The 20,665-nt window shown below is 30.1% G+C and overlaps 1 protein-coding gene across 1 annotated transcript; it reads right to left on the bottom strand.

The window, feature by feature from the left end:
- Window positions 1–2,215: 2,215 nt before the first annotated feature.
- LOC133693964 (esterase-like) lies at window positions 2,216–5,680 on the bottom strand. Its single transcript, XM_062115357.1, has 5 exons — window positions 5,328–5,680; window positions 4,095–4,307; window positions 3,814–3,983; window positions 2,747–3,011; window positions 2,216–2,667 (listed from the first exon to the last, which is right to left on the bottom strand). The coding sequence occupies exons 1-5, from the start codon at window positions 5,560–5,562 to the stop codon at window positions 2,384–2,386; spliced, it is 1,167 nt and encodes a 388-aa protein (XP_061971341.1). The 5' UTR covers window positions 5,563–5,680; the 3' UTR covers window positions 2,216–2,383.
- Between the last annotated feature and the right edge of the window lie 14,985 nt (window positions 5,681–20,665).

The raw sequence follows: 20,665 nt of genomic DNA, 5'->3' as shown, positions 1-20,665 counted from the left end.
TGATATTATTTCTATAAAATATATTTATTATTAATAAAGGTTTTTTTTATCTTTAATATTCATTTATATTTGCTTAATGAATCTAATATTTGATTAATAAATATAGAGTAAAGATAAAGTCTATCTGATAAAAATACTTTACAGATGAAATTATAAAGTTGTTATAATTATGAGATTCCTATTGCATAAAAGTATTTTTCCTAAATATTTCTAGTCAATATTCTATTAAGACTGGAAATTAATTAGAATTGTTGAAATCAATACATATCGTGTTTTTTCGTTTATGAAATGAAGCAATTGTTCTCATAAGTTGAGGTATAAGAAACACCTATAACTAATAAGTAGATGCTTGTTAGATGACACGCACACTAAACTAACCCGCATAAGAATTCCATATGGAAAGATCACTTATATCTATGTAAAAGTTCTCATGACAGTTGTGTAAGTGATCATTAGACTTCAAATCACAAAGTTATCTTTTTATATAAGGAGTGTTATGCTTTAATATTGACTACACGTTGTCTTAATCAAGGGTAACGAATGAACAACTATTGAATATAACATAAACTATATGAAGGTATTTGAGTAATTAAAAAATGATTTATCACCCTAGGTGAATTAGAAAAAATATTTTATTTGTTCTCAAATAGTATTGATTGTGAAATCCTTAACCAATGTGGAATAAGATTTAAAAAGAGTTTCAAATCTTATTTAAAGAATCCATAGTGTTAAAAACAAATATGATTTAACAAAGCAGATATACTTCATGCTATAATGTTTAAATCAGAACATACTTGATGAAGTGATAATAATTACACTAAGAACAGTATGACTAAAAAGTAAAGTCAAACCACTTATAAATTTTTTAATATTTAAGAGATCATAATATGTTGCTAGATATTGTACTTGATCTTCAAATATAAATCAATTAATTATTTAATTGATAATAAATTAATTATTTTAATCCTATTTTACTTAGAATTATGATTTATATTTGAGTCAATTTATTAGAAAACCTAATGGGTCACATACATAAAAAATATTGGTTAGAAATTAAAATGGAATTATTAATATAGTGTGACTTGATTTTAAATAAGTTTCAAAAATTGAGAATTGAAATGTAATTAATATAGTGGATTATAATTTTAGACCAAGAAAAAATCAAGAAGAAACTTGATTGAATAAATTTTTAAAATTATTTTAAAATAATATATGTAATATTATTGAAGGGAAAATTTTATATTTTACCATTTATAGGGTTTTTAGATTTTCTTATAAAGAGAATGATATGCCTCTTATTTTTATTACAATACAAAAATACTTAAACACAAAAGAAAAGAGCTAGTACTCAAATGTATAAAATCTATCTCTCCTAAAATGATTTAGAAAATTTTTCACTAATAATTTTTGTAGATTATTATTAAAGGCCGAATACTTAGATGACTTCTGATTTCTAACAATCCAATCTTGAAGTAATTATTCAAAGTAAAAAATATATATGATTTTTATATAATCTTTATATAAATCCTAAATAACTATAGATAGATTTGTCTAGTAAGATTTCTGGGACCTTAAAAAATTTTCAATTTTCAATTTTTGTTATATATATATTTTGAGAAACCAACACCGGCTTCACTCATCAGCAAGAAGATTTAACACTTTGTGTTAATAATTAAGTTACCAATAGATTTAATTTCATTTTAAAAAGCATTACTTTTGAAAATTCAAAACTTTTTTTTTTGGATTACCCATTTAGATTCAAAATTTCATTAACCAAAGAAATGATTAATTACTAATTGAAAGTGTGCTCAGATTGTCACCTCTAAAATATAAAGAAGAAAGGTTAATTTAGCCACTCCTCAAGATCGGAGGGACCATGCTATGAACACACAATCCTCTTGGATTGAAATGACTAGCACAGAACAACTTCACAGAAATACCCACAGCAACATGGAACACCGGATGTTAAGGTGTTATTTATTTTTTATCTTTGATTCCCGTTAATATTTTTTTTTAGTATTTTTAAATTATTTTAATTAGCAAAAATAATTTTTAAAATATATATATAAAAAATTATTTTAATATATTTTTAAATAAAAAATATTTTTAAAAATTCCAAACATTATTATTCCAAACATCCTGTACCTTAATACACTATCAAGCCAATCGAGAAAGACTAGATGGCTGCCCGATGTAAACACTTAATAAAGAGAAATAATTAAATTTGTCGGGAGTTGTATTCCATCTTCTTCAAAGAACACAAATGTACCATGAAAATAATTCGTAAATCTCGTATTTTTACGAGAGAGAATAGTACAATTCATAGCATATTGAATAATTCAACCTTTTTTGAGATTTATCACCTAGATTATATGATAATGAGCTATAGATTGATACCTATATATTGACCCACAGTCCTGTGACATGCCATCTTCAAAGGAATAGGAGGATCAGAAAAGGCTCCTGTAGATATTTGCTCAAAAATAAATTTGTTGGCGGCCTCGGTGTAATGAATTCCATCCCAAACGACTCGCACTGAGGGATCATCACATGAGCCCACGGTTATCTGGGTGCCATTTACTGTAATTGTTGCTCCACATCCAGCACTGCTACTGTAGTTATACAGGCCTCCGTAGCCACAACATGCTACAAGAGGAAGCTCAAATCCTACAATATGAAACGAAACCACATTAAATATGAACAGTTTTTTAAAATAAATACGAGTAAAATATAGGGTTTTACATACCATGTTTTTTGGGTTCACTGAATAAAGAATACTTCACAGAATAGACATCTACGTATGTAAATGCTGCTGAAGGAAAAACCTTCCTGAGTTGAAGTACGGTCTCTTTCAACTCATAATTAAAGTATTGAGCTACTTCATTATAAGACTTGGCGCAACCAACACTATCTTTTTCAGCAGAAGGAAAATTGGCTAAAACATAACCAAGACAACCAATCGGTCCTGTATTGTGAATCCAGAATGATCTCGCTCCCAAATTGTATATGCTCTGCATCAAAGTAACTATGATCTTTTAGATGTGTATAATATTTCTACGCGATAAAATGATTGCCAAAGTGATATAATCCAGATATCAGTGGAAATTTTGTATTGGCTACGTCAAACAATAAAAAATAAGCTTTGACATTATTTGATAGGACAAAAGCAGGCGTGGTAGCCAGGGGCGGAGCAAAAGATAAATTTAGAGAGAGTAAGATTTTAGTTGTATTATTATTTTAGCTAAAAATATATGAATTATCAAGGAAGGGCTGGAAAAATAATTTTCTTGTACGGCCCAACCCCTGCTTACCACCCCCTTTCTCCACCCCTAGTGGTAGGTGTTTATAAACAACAAAACAATAACAAAACTAAATAATAAAAAGAAGATTTGAGAGGAAAAAAGTCTTATTAAGTGTTTTTTCTTGTGTATTTTTATTTACACTTATTGAATTATGCTTTTAATTACAAGTTTATTTATAGACTTTAAATTCCAAACAAACAAGAAAAAGACAATCATAATCTAAACAATAAATGTATTCTGCCGACTTAAATAGTTGATCATTTCTAAACCAGTCGACCAATTCATTTAATCCAATTGGTCGAGCGATACTCAACCGCTAAACTGATTCTTTTATTTTCTAGAAAACCAAAATCTAGTTTATTTTCAACTAAAATAACTGACCCGAAACGGTATACATTATTAGCATACACTATAAATTACGATTAAGAAAGTAAACTTTGAAATTGAATTCTAAGTACAGAAACTCAGAATAACAGATGTTGGGGAGGAAAAGGGAATAGAAACCTATTACCTTAACATTTGTCAAGAACGTATTGACAATGTTAGGAACAGATGCATTCACTTCCTCAACAGACATATTTCCGAAAAATCCAGCTCCAAGATCATTTTGACCAATATCGAATGTGTATAAAGCTTTTTGAAAATATTCCTCCTTGGGCATCAATCGTGCAAATACTCCTCCTACAAATAGATCATGGCTTAACGAGAAATTCAATTTATTGCCAATTATATCTTAATTAATTGAACATAAAAATTCCAGATAAGAAGATTAATTAATTAATTAATGCTTACCTTGTTTCCTAATCAACTGTGATCTGTCCTTTAACTGCACGAATTGATTATATTGCACTAGAAAGAAGAATGGACTGAATCCATTATTGGCCGGTATAATCCTAGCTGGCAATGTAATGGTGGATGCTGCTGTGGCAAAATTTGCTCCGACAGTGAAGTTGGTCCCCAGAGAGTCGAGGTATGCGCTAAGAAATGAGAGATTCAAACTCTTTGCTGATACATCACAACATATATATATACAATTGTCAGTAAAACATTATTTTTTTAAATTATATTTTGGAGTTTCATTTTTAAATTAAAATAATTTTTTAATATAATATTATAATATTACTAAGCAAATAATTATGAGTTAAAATCTTATTACTTTTATTTTATTTGATAAAATTAAATAGAGGATAGTAAGGAGCTTATGCAAGTTTCAGATTAAAAAAAATTTCACTAAAATAATATAACTTATATCTTGAATAATTATTTAATAATTTTAAATTTTAAATTAAAATGATTTTTTTATATTTCTATTAACAACTCCACAAAAAATAGAAGAAGATGTAAATAAATGAATATTACTCTTCCAAGTCTCAAATTATAGTATTTTGTAAATGGCGGTTGGGACTACCCACGAAAAATAAGTGTTCAGGGATCCTTATGGCCTGACCATTAATTAGCACTATATCAGAAAGAAAAATAATTTATAAGCAATTTTTTCGTATTAAATTTCATGTAAATTAATGTGAAACGTGTAAGTGGTATGGAGAATTCTCATAAATTTAAATAATTAAATTCTCAAAAATAATAATAATAATAATTATCAGTCAACTAAACTCCACCAAAGTCTTCAATACATATCAACAAACAACACATGTTATACCGGTGTTGCTAAGTTATCAGATTATGTGGAACTGTGATAGTAATTCTAATATAAAATTTTTTTTATTTTTAAAAAATAATTTTTAATATTAAAATATATAAAAAAAATATTTTTAATAATAATAAAAAATTTAAAATTTAAAAGAAAAAAAAAAGGCTCGTCACACCTCCTTGTCCTTTATAGACGTAAAGGGTTTCTTAGAAGAGAGGCTGATCGCTTGCTATGTCTTATTCAGAGACCTATCTATTTGTCAGAGTCGGTTCTATCATCTCACAAGATTTGTCAATGTCTATTCATGTGGCCACTAATAAATTAGGCAATGATACTAATTTATTCTAAGCTGGAACTAAAGTTTCGAAACTTACCGACGAAATCTATAATCACCCTTCCATCGGAGAACCTCCCCGCCGGCATTTGAAAGTAAGTTTCTCCATAGGGAGAATTAAGAGGAGGGAAGGAAGCAACGAATCCTCCTGTATCCGAATTTGAGTCACCAAAGTTAAAGATAGCTGGGAACTCACAACTTTTCAAAGCAGATATGGGGTTCAAGATGGTAAGTAAAGTGAAAAAAACAAGGCAAAAAGAAGAGATATTTGTCATGGATAAGCCAGTGGTAGAGAACTCCGCAAGCAATTTTGAGATGAGAGCTAGGTAGAGAGGGGAAGTTTAATTTATGCAGCGATGTTATATCTATGGTTTATTAATACCAACATTTCGCAGTCATGTAGGACCTTTCAAACCTAGATTTATGGTCAATTTCTACATGAACATCATTTGTTTCGGCATGACATATTCAATGATGCGTGCAGTAAGAAGATTAATTCATGCACCGACATTCGTGTCTCTTACTCATCACGATTGGGCAGGTGTTGATTGAAAGATTATTAAACTTTAAATTACTAAATTATTTTATATAAAATGTTGCATATAAACAAGTAGTGCCGGGGGTTAAGAAATCGCCACCTAATTATTTAGTTTAGGGTTATTAGAAGATTTGGGTGTTCTGATCTTATAAAAAATTGTAGAAAAAATGATTAGTTATAGCTAGAAAAGGTATTAGCATCTCTAGTGCACCTTTTACGAGGTAAGCTGCATTGTATGATCTTTGTACATTTAAAGGTTTTGATGAGTTTTAAACTGATGATCAGTCTATAGCTTAGGATAAAGATTTACTCTTGCGAATAAATCTGATAGTTTGAATTTATTATGAGCTTGTATAATAAGATAAATTCATATGAAAATGGTCCATGTAGGTTCCCTAACAGGGTTCACCTATCCTAAAAAACGAAAAGGTTTTCCACAATTCATATATTGTGCTGAAAAATACTTCCAATTAAAATTGGTGAATATCTAAAAATAATTCTAAAATTTTTCTAGTCAACTTCTAGTATTTAAATATCAGTCTACCTATAGGTCCAACATTTATACTAGGGTGTTGACCAATAATTTTTATGAATTAAAATTTTGAGGGTTATTGAAATATTGGTTAAGTTCTCATGGATTTAATAAACTAATTATTAAATCCAAAAACGCATGCAAAGATATTTTTGTACATATAAAAAAATCTTAAAACTCACCATATATTTTTATTTTTAATATTTTTTTAAGAGAGTTGGTCATATACACACCAAATAAAACACATTTTATATTATTTTTGAATGATGTCATGCGATTGTGAAGATGCAAAGAAATGAAATAAAAAAGATCAAAAACTCATAGCTAAAGCAATGTTCTTGGGAAGAACATGAAGAACACTAACCTAGATTTTGCCCAGAAATTGATAAGCCTACTGCCAAACCCAGAAATGCATATCAAGCCTCGAAATCAAATCTTTTCTATTCAGACAAACCACATTGTCATATTCATATACATTTGAATCAAAACAAACAACAAAAAACAACAAATTATGGAAAACATGTATGAAATCTCATTACTGGCAAATAAAAATAGCAAGCTTATCCATGCAATTTGAACTTAAAAATTATTTTCAAAACATATTTTGGTCATGACCAAAACCTTATAAATCCAGGATTAATAACTTGGCTTATCAATGCATTAACAAAACTAAGACAACAAAAACATTATTGTTTAAAAAACTAACTTAACTAGAAGGCTTTTATTACATCAAAAAAGTCAAACACCTAAAATGCCTCAAAGAACAACATCAAATCATAGAATAAAAAACTACAAAAAGAAAGAAAGAACAAACACCTTTCTACTTTTCAAACAGTTCAAACATATTTCCATGCTTCTAAACATAAATACAAACTAAATGACTATCAAAATCAAATCAAGTACGCCATATGGACTCCACTTTTAGGTTAAAAAATGTACCTTCAAACCCCTAGAACTACTACCGCCCTTCTTTGCTTTCCTTTGTAAAGTTTTGTTTTCACAAACTTGCGGCCCTTTCAAAGATGAAGAAACCCTTATGCTAGGCTCATAAACCTTTACAACTAGGGTATTTTCTTAGTATTTCTCTCCTCTTTTCTCTTTTTTTTTCTTTGATTTCTAGTGGTATTTATAGGGTTTTTTTCTAGTTTTTTGGTGGATTTCCTTAAAGATTGATTAAAGCTCAATCATTTTATCAAAATAAGAGAGTTATGGATAAAAGCTAACAGCTAAAATCTCTTGTACTAGGCTAGTTTTGCAATGGTGGTTTTGGTTTTAGGGGTACGTATTGGTTTTGCTAGACTTGGAGGGAAATGAGTTATTTCTGGCCTTTTGATCTTAAGGAGGTTTTAAAGCCATTGATAAGAATCATTTGAGAAGCCTTAAGTGTAAACACATGAAAAAATATAGGTGGGTTTTGAAAAATAGGTGTCACAGTCTAAGCTGACTTTGTTGACCACTTTCGAGGCTTCGTCGTAGCAACTCTGATGTAAACATCATCGAAAACCACTTGAAGTTGGTGGATGAGGTGTATATATTTTGTTTGTATCCAACCTTACTTAATTTAGAGGTATGTAGCTTCACATTTATTTATCTAACGATACCAACTCGATCAGCCTAGAATCTAAAATTGTAGTGATGGCTAATCAGGTATAAGATGATGGAGGCTTATATGGAAGAATTGGGATGTAAACATCCAATTTCATGGAAACTTCTTTCATTTTCATGGTGCCAACGAGCGCCTAGAACTCCATAATGAGCTCTTGAAAAGTGTCAACCCGATCATCCAAAACTATTAAGGAAGGAGATCAACGGTAGGTAAACAATGCGTCATCTATGTTAAATCCCTAGAAATTAGGATTTTAAATTTGAGATCTAGTAGATTTCGTTTTAGTCCATGTTCTTCGAATTACTTTTAATTGCACCCATAATTGCCACTTAAACTCTGAATTTCATGTAATTTCAACTCTGCCAAACTCAATCATCAGCCCTAGAGTTTAACACCATTTTCAACTTGGCCTTTGGTTTTTTATTTTTTCATTTGAACCCTTAATTGACCATAAAACTTTTAATTTTATTCAATCTGACCCCTAATTTGGTCAATTTCAGCCCTTGAAGTCCCGTACCTTTTACGATTTGGTCCTTGGTTTTGAATTTCTTCAAACAAATCCATAATTGGCTATGAAACTTTATTTTTTTTCACAATTAAGCCCCTGATTTGATCAATCAAACTTTCCAAAGTCTAGTTTCAATCCATAAACTTCAATTTCTTCCAATTAACACCCAAATTGATTCCAAAAAACTGATTTTCCTTCCAATCAAGTCCTTAGTAAAATTGATTAAGCCTTCTAAAATCCTCATTAAGTCCTTACTTATAAAAATTTATATTTCTTTACCCCAAATAAAAATATTTTCACCGAATAGCTCTTTTGTCAATTAGAATTGGGTCACTAATTTTACCAATCTTGTACATTCTAATCCTTCTACTTTTCCACTTGTCATTTTGGTCCTTCACCACCAACTTGAGCAATTTTTCGAGCTTTCTTCATGTGTATTCTCTTGTATTTTTTTTTATTGATTTGTTATAAGTTAAAAAATAGGTAACAATAGATACTCTCTTTTAACAATACTTATGAAGCAAAATCTCATCAAGGTTTTGCATAATGAGCATGTAAAGAAAAAGTGTTTGTCTGACTTGTTGGGTGATCAACTCATCCAAAGACTTTGCTTTTAAAATTCAAAAACTGGTTTATTTTCATAGGCAACCTCCCTTTTTAAAATTCAAAAAGAACTTCAGTAAGGGTCCATACTTTCCTGAAATCGGACTATTTTCATAGGCAATCTGTCCATTTTGAAATTCAAAAATTAGCCTATTTCACAAACGACATGCCATTTTCAAATTTCAAAAGGAACTTTAGCAAGCGTCCATGCTTCCTTGAAATTGGTCATATTTTCATAGGCGACCTACTCATTTTGAAATTAAAAAACTGGTATATTTTCACGGATGACCTACCCTTTTTAAATTCCAAAAAGAACTTTAACAAGCATCCATGCTTATCTAAAATTAGTCTATTTTTACGGCAACTTGTCCATTTTGAAATTTAAAAACTAGTTTATTTTCATAGGTGACCTGCCCTCCTTAAATTTCTAAAAAATTTCAGCAAATGTCCATACTTCTCTAAAAATGATCTATTTTCACAGGTGACCTGCTCATTTTGAAATTCAAAAGTTGGTCTATTTTCATGGGCGACCTGCCCTTTTTGAATTTTAAAAAGAACTTCAACAAACGTTCATGCTTCCCTGAAATTGGTCTATTTTCACAGGCGACCTATCTATTTTGCAATTCAAACTAGGATTTTCATCAAAATCCTTCAAAACTTTTCTAAAAAAATCAAAAGAAAATGCCCTTCAAGGTAAACTCTTAAAACGAGTGTCTTATTTTATGGCTTTAGTTATCCATACCATTTGGATGAGATTTCTTCACCATTTCTTGACTTTCGTTCACCGATGCAGATTTCAACGCCTTTCCTCTTGATTGATGAATCTTGCATTAACACTTCTTCAAAGTTGAGGTTAAATCATATGCATTACATGCTTTTTGAAATAGAATACCTCATGTCTTCTCAATCTCTTTTTTTAATTGCTGAGAGTTGTAATTTCTGAGGTAATCATTTTTTCTAGTTCTTCTTCCGATTTACCCAAGCAATTTTGTACAAGTTACTTTCAAATCTTGAGCGTCAAGCTACATTTGTAGTTTTTTTTTAGTATTTAAGCCATGACAAATACTATCCTGATTGGGAATGAATTATGTCATCTTAGCGATTTTTTTTTCAGTTCAGTTGACCTGAACTCCTGTATCTTAGTAATTCCCTTCAACTAAAACTTTGGTTTTATATTTCAGTTAACCTGAAATCTCAATCTAGAGATTCCCTTTAACCAAAACCCAAACCCTTTATTTTTAGCTTGGTTAACCTGAGATCCCAATCTGGCAATCATTTAACTAGAACCAAAATCTTGGTCTTTAGCTTGCTCAACCTAAGATCTAAATATAGCAATCCTTTTTCAGTAAAACCAAAATCTTTGTCTTTAGCTTGGTTAACCTGAGATTCTAATTTGTTGATCCCTTTTAACCAGAACCACAATCTTTGTCATGAACTTGGCTAACCTGAGATCCTAATTTGGTAATCCAATTTAACCAGAACCATAATCTTTGTGTTCAGCTCACCTAATCTGAAATCCCAATCTAGCAACCCCCTTTAACTAGAATTATAATATTTATCTTCAGCTCAACTAACTTGAGATTTCAATCTGGTTATCCCTTTTAATCAGAACTAGAATCTTGGTATTTAGCTTGGCCAACCTAAGATTTAAATCTTGCAATCCCTTTTCAACAAAACCAAAATCTTTGTCTTTAGCTTGGCTAACCTGAGATTCTAATTTAATGATCCTCTTTAACTGGAACCAAAATCTTTGTCTTCAGCTTGGCTAACCCGAGATCCCAATTTAGCAATCCCTTTTAACTAGAACCATAATCTTTGTGTTCAACTCGACTAATCTGAAATCCCAATCTAGCGACCCCCTTTAACTAAAACTACAATATTTGTCTTCAGCTCGGCTAACTTAAGATCCCAATTTGGCTATCCCCTTTAACCAAAATCAAAATCTTTGTTTTCAACTTGGCTAACCTGAGATCCCAATCTTTATGATCTCCGTTAACTAGAACCAAAATCTTTATCTTTAGCTCGACTAACTTGAGATCTTAATTTGGCGATCCTTTTTAACCAGAACCACAATCTTTATCTGAAGCTCAACTAACCTGAGATCCTATTCTTGTGATCCTCTTTAACTAGAACCAAAATCTTTGTTTTTTAGAAGAACATTATTCTCACAATTATCCTCCTATGCAACTCTTTTCTAGTAAAATCCTATTATCTTAGCGATTTATGTTTTCAACTTAGTTGACCTGAAATATCAATCTGGTGATTTCCTAGAACTTCCAAAGGCATCTTGATTAAATCCAAAACACTTTGATTATAGGCTTGACATGATACTTTCGATCATGAGATTTGAACATTTTAACATTTTTCAATGCCAAAGAACTAAGAAATTATTGATGGCAGGATTTCCTTTCTTTTCTTTCTAATTGTAGGGTTAAAACCAACATCCCTTGTTATCATTATTTATTTTTCAACTAATTTCATTATGGATTTTCCTGTAAAAATTCAAAAACATTTATGCAATGTTTATGGGTTATGCATCCTCGGTTTGAAATATAGGCCCCCTCTTCGATGCTTTATTATTATAAATTGTCTTGGCTTGCCATCTAAAGCCTTCTTAATCCTCTGATTCACCAGCTCATTTGAGTTTACAATATGTCAATCCTTCGCTCGAATGTAAGTTCTCTTATTGGATTATCCATTGCAATTACTACTCTCATTGCTCATCAAGCTTGACCAAACCCCTCCAAGTGTGGTGTTGTTTGCTTCATCATAAAGGAGTTTAATAAATTATTTAACTTCTTGGATATTTTTAAAAATTATCCTTTGATTAGCTGTGTGCATTCTACTAATAATTATCAAAAGGTTTTCTGATGTCAAACTTATCTTAGATTGCAAATCAATCATGATGTTGCCCCTAGTGTAACCAAATATATGTTATCATCAACCTTTATGATTGTCAAGTCATCTAGCCATGCATCTCATTGCTTATAGGAAAGGCTCATTTTTGTATGCTCGGTGTTCTTTACAGTAAATGGCTTTCAGCCCGTCTAATCTTTTCAAACAACTCCTGCATATTTCTAGCAATCATTATATGTACTTATATAGCTATAAAGTTATCCTTTAATTGGGTCATGTTTCCCCAATATGACATCATTTCTCAGATTCTTTAAGAAAATTATTATAATCATTCTTTGCTTATGATCTTCAACATCTCTTTAGTTGATATAGCTAGGTTCATCCAAATCTATCTTCAAAGAGTCTCCCTTATTTTAAGGCTTTGTAATCATTTAGACTCGATCGTGGAAATAAATACATTACCATTATAAATGATGTTCCTTTTATCACCCCACATCCATATCCTTTCAATATTTATCTAAATCCACCCACGTGATAACATCTTTCAGGAATCATAACCATATTTCAAAGAATAAACCAAACTTTCAGATATAAAGATACATGTCAAGTGCGGTGTTACTCTCAATTAATGTTGGAGTTCATTAAGTAATACACAGATTTCTTAGGCAACATTACCTTCAGTTGAAATAGTTCTGTTTGTTCTTCTTCCTATCATCAAAAGGCATTTGTCATCGACAAATGTTAATCATAGTTTTGATGGGTTTCACTGAATCATCATTTAATTATGTGTTTCTTTGCCCTCTATTGATTTGAATGTTGTTTGTTTTGCCTCTTAGGGTCCACTACATTACCCCTTGGCTGCTCAACTTTCTAAAAATGACTTATAAAAGTGTCAACATCATTTCTGTCAAGGATTTTACAAACTCAATCAATGTTCTTTTTTGTATTTTTCTTATTATGGAATTAACTCGCAAATTTCAAAGGATCATGTCCACTCAAGCCTAACTATTATAATAAAATTAAAGAGATGTCAATTTGAAAGTATTTTGAAAATTAAGCTATTTTAGTCAAAGATCCAACACTCGTCATTCATTACATGCAATCATTTGATTATCTTGTATTTTCAAAACAAATATTGACTTATTATGAGATTAAAATAGTTTGTTTGGCTCCTTTATGGTTCTTTTTGCCAATTTTAGTCTCTCATTTTGGGTATATTATTTGATGGTACATAACAAGGTGACCTTATGTTGATTTCAACAGCAAGAGCCTTTGACTCGAGGCTCTATCAAGAAACAATATCTCTTTTAAGCATCTATTTTATCAGCATGCATAATAACCAATAGCTTAATTCATGCAACCACGACCCTTGTCGCACCCGAAATCACAACAACTTTTACAATTTTCTCTATAAGAAAGAACATATTTCTAGCATCTTATTCTTAGAGGGGAAAAAGGTCATATTTAAAAAGTCGTCACCTAATATTATGGTCACTAAGAACTCTAATTGGTTAATAGAGATTCTATGGTATGGGACTGGTTACTCAAAAATAGAAGATATTATCAACCCTTAAGCGTCCTATCTAAGGTATGGTGCATTGTTGATTTTTTAAAAAATTGCTAAAAGTTTATTTTATTCTATTTTTAATGGTTTGCTTATAATATTCTGGACTCTAGTGCCAGTGAATATTCGACTACGAATATTTTCAACTCTAACATTGGTAAATATTACATAACCAAAAAAAGTATGGTATTCTTGACTCTTGTGCCAATGAATAAATCAGTGAAATTTGCATTGAAAGCAAAAACACATTTTTATTAATGATTTTAGAGAAAAGGAAAAAAAAAACAAATATGTATTGAATACTAGATTCGCATTTCACAGTATAAGTCTACAATTCAAATACTTGGTAAAGTCATCAAAAAAAGGTATGAGGAACCCATAAATAAACAAAAAGGGTCTTTGAATTTTTTCAGACTTTTTTGATATCTAAAAAGGCATGTTTGGCTAGATACCAATATGAAGGAGAGTGAAATTAAAGGGAAAGGAGAAAAGGGTGTGTTTTGCCAGAAACACCCTTAACCCAAAGAAAAATAGATTGGTTGGGCCTAAGGCCCAGGTCCAGCCCGACCTTAATAATTTTTATTTTTGTCTAACTTTTTATGGGCTGGATTTAACCCAATCATCCGGGCTGGTCTTGATCCAGCCAGGCCAGCCTGGTCACTGGTCCAACCCAGTCACCAGGCTGCAGCAGTAAGCACGCGTGAATTAATTCATGTGTGTTTGTACAGTAAATAACTAATTAAAATTGCAATTAGTTGAGGGGCACGCAAGCTGGTCCGGACACCCACGTTAATCAAAATATTTTTGCAAAACAGAGTGAAGAAGAACGACGTTTGTTACCAGGATTTTGGAAGAAGACTAAAGTTCGTTATTCTGCTTTTAGCTTCCCTATTTCTCTGCTCTTTTTCCTTTGCCTCTCTGTTTTTTTATTCTCTATCTCTTTTCTTCCTTAATTTTTTATATGTTTTTCATTAATCTGTTTTGTTTTGCTGTGATTTCTTCCTGGAAAGCTCTGGTTCTGTTGAGCTGTTGTTGGAGATGAAGACGTAACGCGATGGTCTCTGGCTGATCTGGTGGCATTTTTGTGATGACCCTCCTCTCCTTCTCTCCCTTTCTTTTGTGTGATGTTGTTACTTTTGTTCTTTCTATCTTTCTTTATTATTTTTTTCATTTCTAGTCCCTCTCTCTATATGTCATCCTCTAGGTTCTCTTTGTCCATTTTTTTCCTCCTTTTAGTTCTGTCTTTCTTCTGGCTTTTATAGGGGTGAATCTTCAATTCTCATCCACGAACTTCATCCCTTATCTGCCCAGGATGACGATCTTGTGGATGAGGATATATATAACTTGGGTTTGCTCCGTGTTTGATGGATTCAAAACACCAACATTCTTGTCATTGTTGGAGTGTTGGTGATGTTTATCCTTGCGTCAGGGGAGAGTTATGAGGGTGAGGGATATTGAACCACCTACCCAGATTGGTGATGGATGTCTTGGGCATTGAAACAGGTCTGTTGTGGTGTGTTTGATGAGGAATGGGGGTCTGGCCGAAGCCAAAGTTTTTACATCTCAGGTGAATTTCCTCTACTTTCCTGAAGAAAAGAATGAACAGTAGATCAAACGACGTTGTTTTACGCTGAAGTGATCATTCTTCAATTTGGTCATTGAAGTTCTGACATCTTGCAATCAAGCCCTTGTTTTTAAAAGTCTTTTTTTTTTGCCCTTGGATCAATTGTAATTGGACCATTGAACTTCAACGTCATTTACAAAACAGTCATTGATTTCAAATTTAATCAATTTAGTTCTTAATTAACTCCTCAACTTTTAATTTTTTCAAAATTACCCCTGTAAAAATAAATTAACTCCCCTATAATATCAACGTCTATTCACTTTGGTCCCTAGAATTCAATTTCTTGCCATTTTGACCCAAATTGATTCTGAACTTTGATATTTCTTCAATTAAGCCTCTGATTTCATTAATTAAACTAATTCAAATATCAATTCTCCTAATTTTTTTGCCATATTGACTTCTAATTTATAATTTCCTCCTTATTAGTCCCTGAACCTTCAATTTGAGTTGTCTTAACTCAATTCCCAAATTATTTTTCATTCATTTTTGTAATATGTTTTTGGAGTTTCAAAAATTAGGTTACGACAACCCTTATGGAAAAGCTCTTCATGTTTTAAAAGTACTGTTTATTGGTTCCAATCGATTACTTGATTAAAAAGGGTTTTTAAAAGTACATAATACAGGCTATAATTAATGGTTATGAAAGAAAGGAAAATTTGTAAGCTCAAAAAATGTTTAAGGGTTTCAAAAACCTAGGATCACCATTAATTATTCACTTCGCTCTCTTTCTTTTGCTGTCTTTCTAATGACATATAACCATGCTATACATTTCATCAAAAAGTCATATTTCCTTAAATTGGATAGGAAACTCCATTTTCTAATCATAATCAAACAATGACATATAATCATGTTTCACCTTTTCTAAGGAATTTCCATTAATCAAAATCAAGTAGTGGCATGAAACCATGCCTCATTTCTTTATAGGAATTTTCATCAATAAAAAAACTTTCAATGTTATTAATCAAGGTCAAACATTGGCATATAATCATGCCACTCTTTTCAACATGAATTTTCATCTCATTCAATCAATGATTCAAGAAGTTCCATTCTTATCAATCATTGGTATATAGTCATGTCATTGTTAATCTCAAACTTAAAGAGAATACTAAAGCTCATTATCCATCATTTATCTCATGATACTCCCTCATCTTTTTATTGGTTCACGTTTTAATTCGAAGGAAGGGTAATGGTTCATTACCAATCATTAGCCTGATCATTTCCTCATTTTCTTTCACTGTCTTTTTAAAACAATAACATATAATCATGCCACACATTCTATTTTCACCTAAAAGATCAATATTCTCTCAACAGAGACCATAAAGCAACTCAAACTTTTCCTTTGATGGATAACCAATGTATTCATTTGAAAACATTGTAAACTTTATCACATTTACCATAAGACATGTTTATAGTTCAATATTTCTTCTTCTTTTTTTACTATTACCCCAACATTAACTTTTGGCATTAGTTGTGCCTTTCCTCAATGAAAACCTCACTTTCCCCTCCTAGACATAATGGGCATTTTCCTACCTTTAACCTTTTCATGTCATTCCACCAATCATCAAAATTTTATTTGCCTTTATGTGCAGACAATTTCTACTTTTGGCTTTTTCAAAGTTTGAATAAATTACCATAGTAATATATATATATGACAAAAGTTTTAATCATTTAAAAGTTTCAAAGAATTTTAAAATAAAGTTAAAAATATAAACTAAAAAAGTATTACTATACTTCAATTAGATCGACGTGGTGAATACTTCAACCAAAATTTTCAAGATTCTTTCATAATGGACACCTCCTACAACACCACAATATAATGGAGTTTTAAAATGATAAATTGCACCCTATAGGATATGGTGCCGTCTATTATAAGCTAAAGAAACCTTTCACCTTCTTTATAGGGTTATGCTTTATAAACTACTACTTACTTTTTAAAAAGGATTCCATCAAAATATATTGATAAAACTCCATATGAGTTATGGAATGGTAGAAAACCAATCTTATCATACATAAATTTTTGAAATGTGATGTTTATATAAAGCGTATTGTATAAGAGAGGATGAGAGCTAAGTTAGATAAATATAAGTTTATGGGATATTCAAAAGAAAGTATTATTTATTGTTTATATCATCCCATTGAGCAAAAATAATTATCTTAAAATATGCTAACTTTCTAAAGAAATAATTTGTTTTTGAAATGAGTAGTGATAGAAAAATAAAACTTGAAGAAGTTCAAGAATCACAAACCGACATCTAAATGGAACTCGAGCCTAAGGCTTTAACATTGGATGTTCAGCCTAAAACTTAAGAAATATAAGTACTCCGTAGATCTGGTAGGACACATCATGCACCAATAAGATATAAACTTCTCATAGAAGATGAAAATGGCAAGTTGCTTATACTTGATGAACCTACTAATTACATAGAACCAATATCTTATATTGATTCTAAGAAATGGCTGGAGACTATAAAATCTAAAATGAATTTCATGTACACCAATCAAGTATGGACCTTAGTTGATTCACTTGATGGGATAAAATCCATTGGATGTTAGTGGATCTTTAAGATAAAAATTGACATGGATGACAATGTAGAAACTTACAAAGCCAAACTAGTTGTTAAATGTTACAAATAAAGACAAATAGGTTAACTTTTATGAAACTTTCTAGACGGTAACTATGCTAAAGTTTATAAGGATTTTTCTTGCTATAGTTGCATACCATAATTATGACATTTGAAAAATGGATGTCAAAACTATAGTTTTGAATAGGAATCTTCAAAAAAATGTATATGTGACACAACTTGAAAGTTTTGAATCTAAGAAATTTTTCAATAAAATATGCAAGCTATAAAAATTTATTTATGAGACTTGTGTTTATAAAAAGGTTAGTAAGAGTGCAGTTGTTTTTCTAATATTATATGTAAACAACATATTATTAATAAGAAATGACGTTTCCTTACTCTGATTAGTAAAGATCTGATTGTCCAAGAATTTATCCATGAATGATATGAAAGAATAAACCTATATAATGGGAATAAAGATCTATAAATATAGATCTTAAATGTTGCTTGGATTGTCCCAATCCATTTACATATATAAAATGCTAAAATGATTTAGCATGAAAGAATCCAAAAGATGATACTTATCTATTTTGCATATGATACTCTCTCAAAAGATATATGTTCGAAACACAAATTGAGAGAGATAAGATGAAAATGATTTCATATACTATAGATATAAGATCTATAATATATGTGATACTATGTACAATACCATATGTGTCTTATATTTTGAGCATAACGAGTAGATAATAATCTAATCCAGATAAGATTCACTTAAAGATAGTTAAAAATATTATTAAATACATACGAAAAAATAAGAGTTTTTCTCTAGTCTATGAAGGATATGAACTAGTAGTTCATGATTATTTGGATACTAGTTTTCAATCAGATATTGAAAATGGTGAATGCAGTTGGATTATGTTTTACTCTAAACAATGGTAATGAGTTGGAAGAGTTTCAAATAAAAGACCAAAGTAGATTTTACAGCTAAAGTTGAGTATACCTTTATGTTTGAGGGGATAAAAAAAGGTTGTTTAGATCAAGAAGTTCATCACTAAACTAGGTGTGATTCCTAGCATTGTTTATCTAATAGCCATGTATTGTGATAACAATAGACTTATTACACATGCAAAGGAACCAAGGTCTCATCAATGATCTAAAAATGTACTTAGACAATTCCATTTGATTAAAGAATCATATAAAGAAAAGATGTAAAGATAAACTGAGTGCCTATTAAAGAGAATATTGTAGATTATTTTACTAAGCCATTATCTAGTAAAAGCATTATCATCAAATAGAGTGTTATGGTATTTGATACATAAGTGATTGACTTAAGTGCAAGTAAAAGATTGTTAGTGTATACACCCGTAACCAATCTCGATTGATTACACGTGACATTACCTTTATTCATGTAAATATATTTGATTTTAATAGAGCTTATTTAAATTTAATATTCATCAAATATTTTATTAAAGAATATAATATTTTATTAATGAATCTAGAGTAAAGATAAAGTTCTTGGGATAAAAATCTTTTGTAAAGGAAATTATAAAGTTGTTATAATTATGAAATTTTTTATTACATGAAATCATTGCTCCTAAAATGTTCTTGGTCAATGCTCCATTAAGACTGGATATTAATTAGAATTGTTAAGATTAATACATATTATGATTTTTCTTTTATAAAAAGAAGCAATTGTTCTCAAAAGCATATGTATGAGACATATCTAGAACTAATATGTAAGTACATGTCAGATGACATGGACACTGAACTGACCCGCATGAGAGTTTCATATGAAGTGAGATCATATATGTTATAGAAAGGCTCACGTTACCGTTGTGTAAGTGATATTTAGACTTAAGATCATTAAGTTATTTTATATTGGGAATGTTAAGTTTTGATCCTGTTACATGTTGTTCTAATCAAAGGTAACAAATAAACAGATATTGGGTATAATAAGAACTATTTAAAGGTATTTGAGTAATCAAGAGAAGATTCATCACCTTAGGTGAATTAGGGAAAATATTTCATATGTTCTCCTCAAATAGTATTGATTGTAAATTCTTATGTAATATGGAATAAAATTTAAAAAGAGTTTTAAATCTTATTCAAAGAATCAATGACTATAGTGTTAAGAACAAACATAATTTGATAGAATAGACACACTTAATTCTATGATGTTTAAATCAAAACATTGTTGATGAATGAATAATAATTACAGTAAGAAAATGGTCGCTAAAAGGTTAAGTTAAACCAATTATGACTTTTATAATATATGAGGGATCATGACAAGTTGTTGGACATTGTACTTGATCTTCAAATATAAATCATTCAATTGTTAAATTGATAATAAATTAATTTATTTAATCCTATTTTATTTAGGATTGTGATTTAAATTTGGGCTAACTTTTTAAGAAACCTAATTAGTCACACACATAAAAATCATTGGCCAAAAATTAAAAATGAATGATTAATCAAGTGTGACTTGATTGTAAATAAATTTTAGAAATTAAGAACTAAAATGTAATTTCTACAGGAAATTACAATTCTAAAGCTAGAAAGATCAAGTAGAGACTTGATTGAATAAATTTCTAAAAATATTTTGAAATAATATATGTGATATTATTCAGGGAGCAAATTGATATTTTATTATTTATAGTGTTTTTAGGTTTTCTTATAAATAGAAAGTTATGCCTCTTATTTTTTATGAGTAAAGTATGGTACATAAACACCTAAAACACAAAAGAAAAGAGTTAACACTCAAAGGTATAGCAATCATTCTCTCTTAAAAGGGTTTTGAAGATTTTTTATTAATGATTTGTGTAAATTACTGTTAAAGGTTGGATATTTAAATGGCTTGTGGTTTACAACAAACCAGCATGAAACAATTATTCAAAGTAAAAAAAAAAAAAAACAATCTTCAGGTAATATTCTAATAAACTCTAAACAACTCAAAATTTGTCTAATAGATTTTGAACCTAAAAAA

Source organism: Populus nigra, chromosome 5 (genome assembly GCF_951802175.1).
Source record: "Populus nigra chromosome 5, ddPopNigr1.1, whole genome shotgun sequence".
In the NCBI taxonomy this organism is placed as follows: domain Eukaryota; kingdom Viridiplantae; phylum Streptophyta; class Magnoliopsida; order Malpighiales; family Salicaceae; genus Populus; species Populus nigra.
Note: the sequence above shows the minus strand (reverse complement) of the source record. Positions and strands in the feature narration are given on the sequence as shown.